The 12,532-nt window shown below is 30.3% G+C and overlaps 1 protein-coding gene across 4 annotated transcripts in view; it reads right to left on the bottom strand.

Moving 5' to 3' along the window:
* Window positions 1-5,676: 5,676 nt before the first annotated feature.
* Window positions 5,677-12,532, bottom strand: part of LOC118185884 (NPC intracellular cholesterol transporter 1-like) — a 149,474-nt gene continuing 142,618 nt past the window's right edge. For all 4 annotated transcript variants that reach the window (XM_085811644.1, XM_085811643.1, XM_035355806.2 and 1 more), the window contains one exon: window positions 5,677-7,618. In XM_085811644.1, the coding sequence (XP_085667770.1) occupies window positions 7,518-7,618 (101 nt within the window). In that variant the 3' untranslated portion in view covers window positions 5,677-7,517. The remainder of the gene's footprint in view (window positions 7,619-12,532) is intronic.

Raw genomic sequence — 12,532 nt, 5'->3', positions numbered from 1 at the left:
TTAGGTAGGTTAATAACCTTAGTCATTATGGATTTACATGGCCACTATTAAATTTTATTATTTTTTAACAATATTTGTTAAAAAAGCCCTATCAAAATCAAAATCTAACACAATTTCACAGTTTAAAATACGTGTAATTTATGACATTGATTCTTAAACGATATTAGGATAATAACACATTAAAAGCTACAAAACATTTATGTTTTGTAGTACTTATGTTGTTGTTATAAAACATAAATGTTGTAACAACTTATGTTGTTAGTTAATAAGTACTTATGTTGTTGTTACAAAACATAAATGTTTTGTAACAACACTCAACAAAATATTTATCCGTCATTTTAATTTGAAGCCTTCCCAGACATTTTGCTAGTTTATATCAATTTCCTTCTCTTTAAGCATCTTTTCTAACAATGAGAGATTTGTCTCAATATGCAAAAACTAATGCTCTTGCTAGTTTCTGCGTGCTTTATCTCCTAACTTGTCAACCTCTCCACAATGTACCTATGAGAGTTTATTTGATCTGCTAAAAGTTAAATAGTCCAAACCCCTCGACAAACGTGAAGCATATTATCGCTATGTCTGAAAGTAACTGCAATATCAGACAAAGGTTTAAATAAGTCTCTTATTTAAAAAGAACTTAAAACATAAAGGCATGTTCTGATGCTAATAAAATCCATTACAACTCACAGTGACGTAATTAAACAAGAACAGTCAAATTCAAACTAAAAATGTGGACTAGTCGTCAATGATTATACAATTTAGTTTTGATTTAACCCTCTAAATGGCAAGGAATTATATTATATCTAGAATATCTTATAATGTAGAATATTTGTGATATCTGTAAGAATATATATATATACGTGCATATTAAAATATGTCAAAGAAATTGAGGCAGTATGTCAAAAGTACACAAATCCAGGTATGCAACACCAGGAAAATTTTTGCATTAAAATCAAAAACATAATTTGTTCTCATAGTAGTTTTGGGAAATTTGTGCTTTCTTAGCGAAAACCCTGGCCGCTCAGAGGGTTAGTTCAGTAACTATCATATGAGGAAATAGAAATGGGAAATTATAGTCTGAAATCATAAATAATTGGGTAATTTATATAATAATAACTGCACATATCTTTGAAGAATAATTTTCTTTATGTATTTAGTTTCTTCAACACGTTTCCTTTTCATTTTAGAATTTTTTGATTTAATTAAGAATTTGTAATTCTAAAAACACTAAATGCATTTAGAATGTACAGAAAAAGCGGCTAATTTTATTTCTTTAGTAATATGAATATTCAGAAGAAATATGAAATATGGTAAGGGCCTATTACACAGCTAGTGTGGTAGAATTTTTAGAATTTAGTGACACACTGAGCAACAAAATCTAGAAATGGCAAAACTTTTAGAATTTAGGCACAGGAAGCAGAATTTAGGATCCTCAGAGTGGTGCATTAACACATCGACTGCCAGTCTCTAGAGATGGGATTGATAGTTATTGCCTTGACATCGAAGTAGATTGTACCCAGAAGCCAACATACTAATTATTGGAAATATGATTTAAAATTATTAATGAAATATGATTATTTTATATCTAAGTATTATTTAAGCATTTCCATATGGAATTTCTTAACTACGCGCCAGCGCGTGATTGGCACTGCACAACAAATTTTTTCCCAAATGCCACATTACGCGCTGGCGCGTGATTTGCAAAAAGTGAATCAAAATAAGTGACAGTATGCATTATTTTTATGTAAATCTCTATTACAAACATATATATTACAAATGAATTTATTACATGATAATTATAATGGTATTATTAATAAACTTACATTTTAGAGTGTTATTTGTGTGTAATCTTAGAACAATCTAGGCAGTATCCGGGAGATCCTTCGCAAACTTTGCACACATATATGGTATCTTTTAGTTTTCCTTCCGAATAACAGCTTTTACACTGCTTTCGCAGTATTTTTCCACCTTTTTTCTCTTCCCGCGTTTTTAGTACATGCTCCGATTCAGATGGATGACACACAGAAGCACGATGAACAGATGGCTGTTTCAATAAGCATCTTATCACGGATAGACGATAGTCATAAAGTGACATATTTCTATTGGAATACTTGTTGTAGATAAAGTGGGAATTGGACATCATTATTTGCAAAATATGCACAAAAATTTTCGTGGGCCACCTAATCGTTTTTCTTTCACAAGGATAATAAGCAAGCATCTGGTCTTGCTTATCAATACCTGCCATAAATTTATTATACTGAATTACAGGTAGTGGTTTTGTTTTAACTTCACCTCTTTTGTTTGTTTTTTCCACCATATCATTTTTATATTCATTGGAAATATAAGTGACGTCTCTCTTATCCTTCCACTTAGCAATCATCACACCATTAGTATATTTTGCTACAGTTTGCCCTTTCTTTAGTTTTTTTTCGTTTACCTCTTTCGGAAATGTCTTCCTGTTGTTTCTAATTGTCCCAGTACAATGAGTTTTTCTATCAGAAAGACATTTTGCCAGATCATAGCTGTTATAATAATTGTCCATAAATACGCTATGCCCTACATCCAACATTCCCTCAAGTAAATTCATTACGACTTTCTGTGCATGTCCTTTTCCACCAGAATCATCCAACATACCTGTATATACCATAAATTTGAGAACCATACCATCAGGGGTTGTGATCATGTACAGCTTGATAACATATTTGTGACGTTTATTTGGTATATACTGTCTAAATATAAGTCGTCCACGCCATAATACCATCGACTCATCTAATCTCTCGTCCTGGGTAATATATTTCAGATACTCGTGCGTTGAACAAATTTACCATACTTCTTATTTTATATAATCGATCCTTTGGAATTTCTGTATTCTGCTCTGGAATTTTTGCGAAGTGCAATGCCCTCAGTAATAATAAAAACCGATTCCTGCTCATGTTTTCAGAAAAAACATGTAAACCAAACAGTGAATCGGTTTTCCAATAATCTTGTATGTGGTTGATTCGTATAGTTCCCATATGTAAGATCAATCCCACAAATGTCAAAAGTTCCTCTTTTGTAGTGTCTTTCCAGGCATTGATTCGTGAATGTTTCTTTTTTTCACGGTGAAAAAGTACTTTATGAGCATAATCATTAGTTTTAGCAGCTACTTCCTCCAAGATACCGTCGGTGAAAAAATGCCGAAAGTAATCTGTAGCATTGTTACCTGAAACAGTTTGGAGCAAACACTCGGATTTTATGAAAGAAAACAGCTTCATGGATGTAGAATCGCTTTCCCAAGTTAAATTTTCCATTATAGCGGAATTATCGCGCTGACATGTTGCACCTTGAACGATTTGTTCATCATCTTCATCTTCAGAATCCGAAATATCATGGGCATCATTGGGAGGAATGAATTCTTCGTCACTGTCACTGTCGTAACTATAATCACTCGGGTACTCGTCCGATAGCTCAGCCAACAAATTTGCAATTTCATCATACGTTAAATTCTTATTATTTTGAACTTTTCTTTTTTGGGGGCGCGAAGGCCCTGCACAATTATCCTCTGTATAACTCATATCACAAGATTATTTTTTCAATCAAAAATTAAATATTAAATTCGAAACCACGGTTTTTTACAGATAGTTTCTAATCATAACTACATGCCAATAGCAGCAGAAATACCCTGAAAGCAATGCCAAATGAACTAGAGAATGAATAATCAGAAGTGGATGATCTTGTATGTGGATCCGCGCCAGCGCGTGCCTGGCTACTGAGACATCACCCCACATCACGCGCTGGTGCGTGATTGGCTTTTCGGCGATAGCACCACGCCACGCGCAAGCGCGTGATAAGCAGTCAATGTGTTAAGACATATTAAATTAATGTTCTAAATTGTAAGCTTTCTTTATTAATAAAAAAAATCCCTTTCGATAATGCCTGCCCATGTGATAAGATTAGAAGCATTTTTGATATTTTCCATGCTTGTGTCTAGTGAAAAGTAGAGAAAATAAAGGGAAGGTAAACATGTTAAGATTCTAGTATCAGAGGTAAAGTATTCAAATATTATGTTTTCATTGTTCTTCCAGACGTTCTCCAAAAAGTAAGAAATTCATTGCAAACTTTCTGTAAAATACATCAATTACATATTGATTGCTGATTTTGCCAAAATTAAGGACTTTTAAGGACCAAAAATCGATTCCAAAAAATCTCAGGACTCTTAAGGACCGTACGAACCCTGATGTACAGATGTCATGAAAAAAATCAATTTTACAATTTGCTTTGGAAAGAAGTCCTTTATTCTATCTGTACATACAGATGTCATGCAAAATACTGTACAAATGAATTTGGGAATGGTCAAAATGGATATTTCCATGGATCCACAACACCCAAAAATTTTCACAATTACAAAACTTCCCTTACTTCATACAAGGAAACATGGAATTTTTCTGCGCAAATATTTCTTTTTGAATTATTAATGATTTAACACCAACACTTATGTTTATATTATGAAAAGTTGTAAGTTTAGAAAGACAAGACCCATATTCAGGAACATATGATGAATTGTGTACTTGGACCAAATAGGTTTATCATCACAATTAAATTAGAAAGTTGCAAGTAATTTTAGACATGGAGATTAAATGGACTTATGGCCTTGTATCATCCATGGTAGTTCTTATGAATTTACTGTAACAGGAAACAGGTTTCGTTTGACTCTACAACTTTATAATTTCATTACAAAGAGAATTTTGATGTTTCCATCACCAGAAAAAGCTACAGTGTTTGCCAACATGCAGCTATAAGATATGATATTGCTATACCTAATAGATTAAGATACTATATCTTCTGTATCTAGTATCTGCTCACTTGTATTTTGAATAGTTTAAACTAAAGAGCCGTACCTTTCCTGTGGTATACCCACTACTGGCTAAATGAATTAGACTGCTGAATACTGGAAATTTTCAGTAAGGTTGGTTCCCACTGAATGGGATTTTCTCCATTCATAATATGAACAGAATCAGTTTTTCTTTGAGTTCTTTCATAAAAATATCATTTTCCTATGAGAGAGATACTACAGCATGCAATCTTTGTTTGTCATATAACAAACCACATAAAGCCAATAAACCTCATTTAACGCTGTTGATAAAAATTAAAAGTCATAATATAACAACTGTTGCTTATGATAAAAGATAATTTGTAGAAAAGTGATATTTAACACAATTACCATGCCTGCCAGTTAACAGGTGAGAATATATTACTCGTCTAAATTATTGTGTCAGAAGTTATGGGCTTTTAATTAAGCATGTACTCCTTTTCTCAGAGACATGAATTAAATTTATTACAGCTTCACATGTATTTCTTTATGGAAATTAGAGAAACAAAGATGAACAAGTGAATTTTAGATTTCAAATTAATTCCATCAGAATTACAAATTTCTAACCTAATTTGCTGTGCTTTTGACAAAAGATTTGAAATGCTGTGGTGAGATTATGCACACCTGCCTCTGGCATCATTTATCAACTAAGAATACATGAATTTTTAAAAAATGTATGTTTAATAATGTCTGTAAGCCATACAATGTCTTATGAATTTTTGCCTGCTCTTTTAAAATGTAGTATTTGCTTAAAAAAAATCTCTGAAAAGCAAAATCATTTGCTCATTGTAGTTTAATACCTTATTCAAAATTGAGACAGAAAGCAATTTAGTCAGTTATACTTTTAATGTTTTTATGCAATAGATGTGAACTATAAAAAGCATTTAGAAAATTATAGATTTAATAGACACTTTCTTTAAAAATGTTGACTAATAGAACATCCAATAAAAGACTTGTTAGACTTTATTAATATATACAGCTCTTATATACAGTGAATATTACAAATAAAATTAAAAATGAAAAGTATTCATATATGATCATAATCACATCAGAAAAATACAGAATTTAAACTTTTTTCTGTAATAGTAAAAAATGGAGCTAATAAATTTTCATAGTATTATTTACTTTACATATTATAGATATATTATATTTTAAACTGCTAAAAATGTATATTAATTCTAGATAAAACAAAAACACCAAAAAATGTAATAAAGGAATATAAATAAACATTTAAAGATCTCAAACATTATGATAAATATGAGAGTTCATAAATAACACAGATCATCTACTTTATATGAGCACTATATTAATCACAGATCTGAAATACATGAACTTGGCTTTGCTCATTTACTTTAACACCGTAAATCTTACAGTTTCAGTAAGGTTGGTTCCCACTGAATGGGATTTTCTCCATTCATAATATGAACAGAATCAGTTTTTCTTTGAGTTCTTTCATAAAAATATCATTTTCCTATGAGAGAGATACTACAGCATGCAATCTTTGTTTGTCATATAACAAACCACATAAAGCCAATAAACCTCATTTAACGCTGTTGATAAAAATTAAAAGTCATAATATAACAACTGTTGCTTATGATAAAAGATAATTTGTAGAAAAGTGATATTTAACACAATTACCATGCCTGCCAGTTAACAGGTGAGAATATATTACTCGTCTAAATTATTGTGTCAGAAGTTATGGGCTTTTAATTAAGCATGTACTCCTTTTCTCAGAGACATGAATTAAATTTATTACAGCTTCACATGTATTTCTTTATGGAAATTAGAGAAACAAAGATGAACAAGTGAATTTTAGATTTCAAATTAATTCCATCAGAATTACAAATTTCTAACCTAATTTGCTGTGCTTTTGACAAAAGGTTTGAAATGCTGTGGTGAGATTATGCACACCTACCTCTGGCATCATTTATCAACTAAGAATACATGAATTTTTAAGAAATGTATGTTTAATAATGTCTGTAAGCCATACAATGTCTTATGAATTTTTGCCTGCTCTTTTAAAATGTAGTATTTGCTTAAAAAAAATCTCTGAAAAGCAAAATCATTTGCTCATTGTAGTTTAATACCTTATTCAAAATTGAGACAGAAAGCAATTTAGTCAGTTATACTTTTAATGTTTTTATGCAATAGATGTGAACTATAAAAAGCATTTAGAAAATTATAGATTTAATAGACACTTTCTTTAAAAATGTTGACTAATAGAACATCCAATAAAAGACTTGTTAGACTTTATTAATATATACAGCTCTTATATACAGTGAATATTACAAATAAAATTAAAAATGAAAAGTATTCATATATGATCATAATCACATCAGAAAAATACAGAATTTAAACTTTTTTCTGTAATAGTAAAAAATGGAGCTAATAAATTTTCATAGTATTATTTACTTTACATATTATAGATATATTATATTTTAAACTGCTAAAAATGTATATTAATTCTAGATAAAACAAAAACACCAAAAAATGTAATAAAGGAATATAAATAAACATTTAAAGATCTCAAACATTATGATAAATATGAGAGTTCATAAATAACACAGATCATCTACTTTATATGAGCACTATATTAATCACAGATCTGAAATACATGAACTTGGCTTTGCTCATTTACTTTAACACCGTAAATCTTACAGTTTTAGTATTATGTTAAAATAGCGACGTCAGGATTTTCATCTTCATCTTTCTTTTTAGGATTATGCTTCTCTTTCAGGACTGTGCTCTTCTTATACTTTCTTGGTGGTCCTACAAAAAGATAAAAGGTTATGCAAAACATTTTAATTAAAATAAAAACTTATTTAAAAATATGGTTGTAGAATGTAAAAATGTAGATCATTATATAACAGTATGAAGCATACAGATTTTCTTGGAAGTTAAATACTTCAATTTAAAACAAAATTACATTTCATGTTTTAAAGTAATTAACACTATCATGCTAGACTAGAATTTCAACATCTATTCCTTGCATTAATTTACAACTTTATTTCAAATCTAATGATGAATTTCAAACATTCAACTCAAGATTGCAAGTATACAAAGTTTTTTGATCATTTTAAAATTCTAAATAAATTACAGATTGTAAACTATATCCATATTGAACAGTAACAATAAAATGCTTTACACATTTGAAAAAATGCATAATTACACATTTGAATCCATTCTGTTCATAAATAAATGCACTGGTGAGAATTTTTTGTAATTCTGTCCAACTATTGTTCAGTAATAAATGCTACTTAAAAACCAGACTTTCATTAACAATTTTAATGTTAATGAAGATGTTACATTAATTACATTACTAAGGAAGATATTACACTGAAATTTTAAACTACAGAACATTTAATGCTCCATTGTATTAAAGCACTAAAATTGTACAGGGAATTAACACATATGTTGAATGCCAGAGTTACGGCTGATATTACGTAGGAATAACTGAAAAATGCAGTCCATGATTTTATAGATATGTACACCAACATGAGTTTTTTTAATACCTATATTTGCTAATTAGGCAGTTTTAAACTGAATGTATTTGTGATATTTAAGAAATCAACATCATAAAATGTATAAACTAAGATAAAAAAAGCAAGGAATGCAAATGGAAGTAAAAATTTAGGACATTAGTCAATATGAAATTTAGTATATTAGCCCATATAAAAGAGTGCTAATTCTGAGAAGATTCACTACTTTTTCTTTCATAAGTTAATACTTTTTTGGGGGGGGGAGCTGGTCGGCCAACCTAGGCTTACCTCATTTTATGAGAAATGTCATGACATTATAAACAGGCTGGAGATGACCACCATTTATACTGAGGTAACATTCAACATGGCACAATACACTTTGAAACAACCTTGATGTTATATCCACTACTACTTCTTAAATACCTTGGTTGATATTCGTTTTCAAAGTGTTTCAAAATCTCTATCACTACATTCAGACAATGCTGAATCCACCAGATCATATTTTTGAATAACTTTGTCAGTACATAAACTGCCACTGCTTGAATTGCTTTTTTGATACTTGCTTTCAAGGCATTGACAGTTTATGGCTTGCTTATGTAAACTCTTTTTCAGATATCAGCATCAAAATAAGAAGATAGCATCAGACTTCAGAAGTATGACCACAGTCCTTTTGAAATAATATGGTTAATAAAAAATAGGTACTAAAAATTTTCATAAATGCAGCTGTTATGTAACTGTTATGTATGGAAGAAGACTAATTATGTACCACCAGAATATTTTCCACCAAATATTATTATTCTTGGGATGGAGGGATCTTTATACATTGTGCAGGGTTTATCACTTGCCCAACCAAATATAGTCCTGAAAGTGCTGATTATGCAGAACAGATGTCTAAAACAACTATTTAATATGCCAATTTTTTCCCTGCGCAGGCTTTTTTATTTTGTGTATCAAAGAGATAAAGCATGCATGAAGCTCTACTTTTTGCATTGCATGATGAGGATTGCTTCAAAACAACCTTAATTTCTGTGAAACCTGATGCTGTGACTTCTTGGGAGATGCAAGTCAGTCTTTCACATTCTAAATTGTTTCTTATGGTATTTTTGAATGAGATTGTCCAATAAAAACCCTTTGGTTTCCCGTTTTTTTCAGCAACACTGAAATGCTGGATGAAATGCAGATCTTTATTTCCATACTTTAAGAATAGCTGCTGATATTACTTTATTACCTGTTTACACAAACAAGTACACTGATGCTCATGAGAAATACATGTATTGCATAGACACCTTGAGCCGAATGATAGGAACAAAATGAAACCAGGAAAGTGAAGTTGGAGACAGTCATACTGATTAGCTGGCAGATTGCTATTCTGTATGATTATAACATATCATTTCTTAGATAACATGCACTTTTGTTCAAATTTCATAGAATATTTTAATTATTATTAAAATTATTTTATGAAATTTAGGGTTCACTAGCTAAGACACCCTATAATTCAATACCTGCTCGTTTTCCTCTTGAAATAAACACATATTTATTAAGGAAATGTTAAGACTTTTTAATTTACCACCCCTTTTAAATAAATTTCTGAAAGACAAGTTCAAACTCTATTTACATTTTTTGATGAGAGAAAATATGAACAGTACTTTTATTAAAAGATCCCTTTTTACCGAAGAAGTACGGATGCTCTCCACTTTACAAACTTTTGCAGATATAAGCAAATCTGTTCTCAAAGAACGAAATTTGTTCACAGGTGAAAAGTGTTTAGAGACTCACTTGTCAGAAAACCAAGACCTAAATTCTGAGAAGTTAGCTATAGTCTTGCAATATATGATGCCATACAGAGATATCATCTTGTAAAGTTTGTAAATTTCCAACCTCTAGACATGTTCAACCATCAATTTATGTACACCCTGCACTTCAAACCTGTTCTCATGTATTTCTGCGTATCGATTCTGTTAAACCGCCTCTAACTCCACCTTACACTGGTCCTCATCCCGTGGTTAAACGAATGGACAAAAATATTATTATTGAGGTAAATAACAAAAAGGATTACAGTTTCAATCGATCGTTTGAAACCAGCACATATGTTATCAGAATGTATTTTATCTGTAATTTCTCAGTTTCCACAGGAAGTCTGCAAAGACTAAAAAATTGTTCCAAAACAAATAGTTACCCACAGTTGATGTGTTCATTTTCCTGAAAAACTAATCACTGTAATATGATGAAAGTTTTCTCTTGTGGTTTGCTTGGATTTACATCTATGCTTAACCCTTTGTCGCACATGTCCACTCTAGTAGACAAAAGTTTATATTTGTTTATTCTTCTGTAATTGCCTTAACAGATTCCATTCCTGTGTTTATTCATTCTATATTATTAGAACTTTCAACTGTTGATCATAGATGGCTGTATAACATCACTAAGTAAAGCATTGCTATTTGGAAAATGGCTGCTACTTCTGTTTCCAAGTTAGTACAATTTCTCATTATGTATTTCTCATTATGTATATATTGTAGTAAACATTGTATAATATTGCTTACATTTTCTTATACTGCCATTTTTTATTCATAATTGATAATTTTAAACATTTGATTTTAAATGTCAGTTTGAGAAAATTGTGGAGTGGGTAGATAAAGATCCACTGAAAAGAGTGAATTGAAACCCAAATGTACTGCTTATCAAGCCAAAACACCACAGAAAATGCTTATGTTTGGTAAGGAATTTCTAGAACATTTAAAATTTTAATCCAATAGGTACAGGTTACAAAATCATAGCAAAGTGAATTCAATCACAATTGACGAAATGAAGATATTTTGGGGGATCTGTATGTACATGTCAGTTGTAGATTTACCATTTAGAAGATGGTAATGATCACTGCAAACAAGGCAGGAAATTATTTCAAATGCAATGAGCATAAATTGTTGGGAAGAGATTTGTATGCATGTACGTATATGCATGCTGTCCACTGTAGTGAGCAAACTGTAGCAATTATTTAAAACGAAATTTGAATAAAATTAATTTTTTTTATTATTACTAAGGTTATCTTAAGTAGAAAAAATACAAACATTTTTGTTTAACTTCTCTAGATTATTTGTAGGCAACAAAGGGTTAACAACCACTGTTCACTGATATTACTACTCAGCGGCTGGTAAACACAATACCTGTGCAGGAGTAGATTTTTGTGTTCAGCAGTATGTAATGACCATTAATAACTTATCCAGTGAAATTTTAATTAATCTTTGTACAGTTCACATTATTTTTATAATTATCCTTTAATTCTGAATATCAGTATGTATTCAGTATATTTTTTATTAGTCTGAAAGCATTTTAAACTAAACATTTAATCCTATTTGTAAAAGGATACAAATATTAACTATTAGTGTAATAGTATATCTATATCTATCATGTGCAATTAAAATTATTAATCCATTGCAAATTAAACAAATTTTGGAGCTACTTATATTTGTACTATAGATCTGCATTAGAAAGAAAGCATTATAATTAATGCATTAGAAAGAAAGCATTATCGTTGTTTATGATTATTTACTACATTAAATAAAGGTGCACTTTATCAATTTCAGACAGGATTAAACCTAGTGTGCAGAGAGCATATGTATATATTGTAATAGAGTAAACATTCTGATGATAATTGCTACCAGAATACTTGTAATATTTGCTTAAAATATAAACAAGCATCAACTTTAAACATCATGTGCCTGAGATAACCACATTACAGAAGATTAAAATCATTTGGAACTACTGGTGGTAATCTTGGAGAGAGTTCAAAGTTTATATCACTAATTAAAAAAAAAAAAAAATAAAATAAAACTTCTCTCATTATGAAGAAATACTTCTAATAAACAGCTGTGTTGCTTTCTAAAAATAGGAAGTTATTGAAAATGATCAATGACATATTAAACAGCTTTACTTACTTTTGAAATTTACAAAAACAAACAAACATGTAAGGGGGAAAAAGGAAAAGGATGTTCTATTCTTAAGAATTATATACTTCTTTTAGTTCCATAAAAAATGTTATGATGATGATCAAATTCTCATGTTACTTTTCCCCTTATTGCAACACAAAGAGTAGCAACAACCTGTTTCTGAAATATGCAGTTGAGCAGGCAAAGATAAAGCACACACAATTCTGAAACAAGTTACAGAATGTAACATTGAATACCAAAGTGGTTAATTGTGGAATACC

Source organism: Stegodyphus dumicola, chromosome 2 (assembly GCF_044657685.1).
Source record: "Stegodyphus dumicola isolate Sdum_Otavi_A_Nest chromosome 2, ASM4465768v1".
NCBI classification, from domain to species: domain Eukaryota; kingdom Metazoa; phylum Arthropoda; class Arachnida; order Araneae; family Eresidae; genus Stegodyphus; species Stegodyphus dumicola.
This window is presented reverse-complemented; position numbering and strand designations above follow the sequence as displayed.